Source organism: Macadamia integrifolia, chromosome 3 (genome assembly GCF_013358625.1).
Source record: "Macadamia integrifolia cultivar HAES 741 chromosome 3, SCU_Mint_v3, whole genome shotgun sequence".
Lineage (NCBI taxonomy): Eukaryota > Viridiplantae > Streptophyta > Magnoliopsida > Proteales > Proteaceae > Macadamia > Macadamia integrifolia.
The window spans coordinates 35,947,781-35,952,029 of record NC_056559.1 but is presented as its reverse complement, the minus strand read 5'-3'; the positions used below and the strand labels follow the sequence as shown (position 1 = coordinate 35,952,029).

Here is a 4,249-nt window from a genome sequence, read left to right as displayed (position 1 = left end):
GATCTACTGCCCTATGATTCTTCACTGTTGCAAGAGTTTACATTGATGATTGAACCCATAGGGCTCATCCCTCTCAAATCTAAATCCCTCCTGCCCTTTCTTTTTTTTGTACGTTACATAAAGTCACAATCTAGTTCAGTGTGAGATCAAAACAACAAACACAACAAAAACATCTGCTTTTCCAGTTTTGTCCTTTCAGGACCTCATTTTGGATTCATTGTTGAAATTGGGTTTATTGGGGATCTTTTCCTGTCAATCCTGAAACTTAATCTCCAATTCCCATTTCTGATAACTTGGGAACTTTGCATTCCTCTATTTCTTAAAGAAACAGAACTTTTCATCTCTCTCTCTCTCTAGGCTAAAGATCTTCAAAAAGGCAAGCAGAGAATGGTGCCACAGGGTTGTTCTCTAGGGTTCTTAAAATCTTACGCTTTGACAAGTAGCAAACACAGATCGAAACAGGTAAAACAACAGTTCATACTTCCAACCATGGCCACTCTCTGAGCTCTCTCTCTCTATTTTTTTTTTTTTGGTTTCTGAAATCTGAAGACTTTGAGAACTGGTGGGGTTTCTTTTTATTTTGAAGATTTGATGTGACTTCTGTAGGGCCCATCTAAAATTAATAAACTGTCGTACTCAAAAACCAGTGGATTCCTTTTTTGGTGAGAAACGTGACAGGGAAAGAAGAAAGAGACTCAACAATGGCGGATCTGGAATCTGGATTCCCCACACGAGCGCAACCAGACGGGTGCCTCCCATGAATGAGCACCTGAAGGTCCTGAACCACAGTCATTGGACAAATTACCCTTTATATTCGACACTCTTTATTCAATTTTCAGTTCTCTAGATTTCAATGGCTTGTTGTAATATTAAGACTTTCCAGACCTTAAAATACAATTTTAGGTAGGGCCCAGTAAAAGGATAGGGAGAAAGGAAGGTCTTCCTTTGACTTGGACTCACCTACTCAGCCCACTCAGGTCATCTCGCAATAATAGCATTTGGCCATCGCTCAGCTCAGTCTCTTTCTTGAGCTTTTAATCTTACTCCTATTTCAGTAGTTTTGGTTTTATTAGGTTTGGCCATGGGCGTACTACACCAACACCATCGCCGACTCTCCTCTGCAACTGCCTTAGCTCTCCTCTTATTTGCCTTCGCCTCCTCCTCTTCCTCTTCCTCTTCCTCTTCCTATACCTCCGCCACTGCTCACTCTGCTCTCTCTCCTATTCGCCAACTCGGTATGTTCTAAATTTATAACTTTTTAACTGTCAGACTTTTCTTCTTTAATCTCTGATGCATTTGTGTTTTATTGGGTAGGTGGAGTAGTAAAGGAAGAGAGAGAAGAGTCTTGGGAGAGATTATTGACTGGGAGGAGACTCGCTGGGCCTGGATCTTCTCCACCGACGTGCCGGACTAAGTGTGGGAAGTGTTCCCCTTGCAAGGCAGTCCATGTACCTATTCAACCCGGTTGGAGTACACCTCTTGAATACTACCCTGAAGCTTGGCGTTGCAAATGTGGTAATAAGTTCTTTATGCCTTAGAAGCAAGAATCACAGAACCCACCAAAAGAAAAGCTCTGTAAATCTTCTCTTATCCTCTCGTCTCTCATCTATGTATCTATTGGTTTTCTTTCCTGAAACAGACAGGAAACATGGGGAATGCAATTTTTAACAGAGTCTACCGTGAGCCTCTCTCTCTCTCTCTCTCTCTGTGACTTTGCATGTGTTGGGTGTGAAGTGGGTCTTTTGGTTTCTGACTTTGTCGTTTTAATTCAATTATTAAGAGAGCCAGCAAGTGAGGTAATTAAGAAGATGGGTTGGTAAGTTTTTCTTATTTATATTCATTCTGTCTTGGTTTATCCTGACATTGTTAAGGTAGGGCCTAAGTTTCTGTGCTGTTATTAATGCGAAGATGGAAACTGAGAGTTCAAACATCAGCTTAAACTGCAAAGAAAAATGGGGGGGTTTTTTTTTTCTTGCTAAAATTTCTTAGATTTAAGCTGTATAATTGAGTTGAGAAGGTTAATTAATTAATTAATTTCTTCAGCAGAGACTCTCTTCCTTTCTCTGCCCTAGCTCTGGTTTTATTGATCTCAGACTATTGGGTGTAGAGGGGGAAAGGGAGATTGTTGCAGGTTTTGCAGACTGAAGGGATAAAAGAGACTATCCGGGTGTTTCTCTCTCTCTCTCTCTCTCTCTCTCTCTCTCTCTCTAGTTCATAACAGAACATGGATTGGAACCTTACGAGGGGGTATTTTGTTTTGTTCTCTTTGCCTTCTCGATATTTTCATTTTCCTGTTTTGAGGTTCTCTCTTCTCCTGGATTTATCCATTCAAGCTTTTGTTTTATAGCACTGTGTTCTGTGTGTATCGGTCTTCGTGGGGTTGGAGGGATACACTAGATTGGTTTGTCCTTATTTTTGAGCTGTAACTTTGCATTCTTCTTATTTTACACATATCCCATCCATTCTTTTAGATTCTTTTCCGATCTCATAGTTGATGCTCTGCAATTTCTTTCCCTTTCATCTTTTCTCAAGCCATTGTCATTGAAAAAGCAAAAATTTCACTCTTCAAATTGGATCTTAATTAAAACCCATTTGCAAATAAATTTGATCTTTTATATGATCTATCAAGGAATGAGATGGGTTTAAGTAGGAACCCTCATAAGAATCACTTAACCCAAGTTTCAGCATCTCCAATCCACCTTGCCCACTTACATGCCTGAGAAGTACAGAAACTACAAAAATTGAGAAGCACCCTTTTGCTTGTTTTACGGAGGAAGATAAATGTCTCCTCTTTCATTTGTCTCTTCAGGAGAAAAGACTTTTTCTCTTCACTGCTTTCAATCAGGATCAGACACCCTTATTACTCTGTTGGAGCCTTAGAGGAGAAGACTCAGGAATCAGGAGAGGGATTGGTCTGTTCTTCAATGATCCAGAGGGCATGGACAGTATGGGCATGTATAGGATTGGAGATGTTGAAAGGAATCGATTTGATTTGACAAGAATTGTGGGTATTGTAGGTTAAGTTACTAGGTTGGATTGAGGGGGAATGGAATAGGCTTTAGAGACCTACTGTCCCATCTTTCGTTCTCTCCACCACCCTATACAGAGTCTATTTTGTATTCATATGTTTGGGTTGTCATTTCCTACGACTATATGATACATCTCTCTCATATCATTTATTTATCCAGTCTTGAATTTGTCTACCATTGGTGTATGAGTATGGCTGTTCTTAGGTTGCAGTAGTTTTTTTTTCCCCTTCTTCAAATATTTCTTGAATACAATTTTGTATTCATACGTTTGGGTTGTCATCTCTAAAATGATATTGACATAGAGCTTGCCCTGGTTGTTGGCACTTCTTCCTTGTCGTTGGGAAATGTTTCATGGACTTTGTCAGTGGATCAAGTTTTCTTATCGATATCTAGTTGCATAGCCCAACCCTTTAAAGTTTGATTCAACCCGACCGATTTATAAGGGTGTTAGGTTTAAGACTTGCTTGTTTTATAATTGATTGGTCCCAATGCAAGGGTGTAATACTTTAACCTGATGGGCTCCTGATCGATTGCTAGCCCGACTCAACCCGACATGTTTAAAGTTTGATTAAAGCCCATTTATAGGCTGACTTAACCCAACATGTTTAAAGTCCGATTAGAGATAAATGCTTAATAAGCTTGTTTAAGGATCATTTTGCCTGATTAAGAATGGTCCTTAACTAATCGCACATAAATAGGACCATGCCTAGCATATGAGATTCGTTTACTTAAATGAGCAGGTCAGGTGTGAGGTCCTAAAGTGGGCAAACCTGATTAGCCCGACCAATTGATACCCCTAACTATGGCCCTCTTAGATCTCCTATCTGATTCTTCCATGGACCATGTGGCTTACTTTTCTTCACTATGATTAGGGGTGTCAACGGTCCGGGTCGGTGCGGTTTCGGTCCGGTTCCACCGGTTTCGGTGTGAGTTTGGAAGAGACCGAAACCGACCCAATAAGGATTTATCGGTTTCGGTCCGGTGTCGGTTTCGGTGCGGTTTGGGTTCGGGTTGGTACCGGTTTGGATTTATTAGGTTCATTTCGGTTTGGATCGGTTTTTTAAACCGGTATGAAGCCATTAGGAAACAACCAAATGATGAATTGTTGAACTTCGATTTCTTAAATCGATTTGTAACCGGGTTGGTTTTGATTTTTGGTCTAGTTTGAATTCGATTTTTCATACAAATGTATATAAAACTATTCAAATTTTAATTTTTTA

The 4,249-nt window shown here is 40.0% G+C and overlaps 1 protein-coding gene across 1 annotated transcript; it reads left to right on the top strand.

Moving 5' to 3' along the window:
• Positions 1 to 952: 952 nt before the first annotated feature.
• Positions 953 to 1,820, top strand: LOC122074700 (EPIDERMAL PATTERNING FACTOR-like protein 4). The gene is made up of 3 exons (XM_042639646.1): positions 953 to 1,235; positions 1,315 to 1,515; positions 1,640 to 1,820. The coding sequence occupies exons 1-3, from the start codon at positions 1,082 to 1,084 to the stop codon at positions 1,666 to 1,668; spliced, it is 384 nt and encodes a 127-aa protein (XP_042495580.1). The 5' UTR covers positions 953 to 1,081; the 3' UTR covers positions 1,669 to 1,820.
• The last annotated feature ends 2,429 nt before the right edge of the window (positions 1,821 to 4,249 follow it).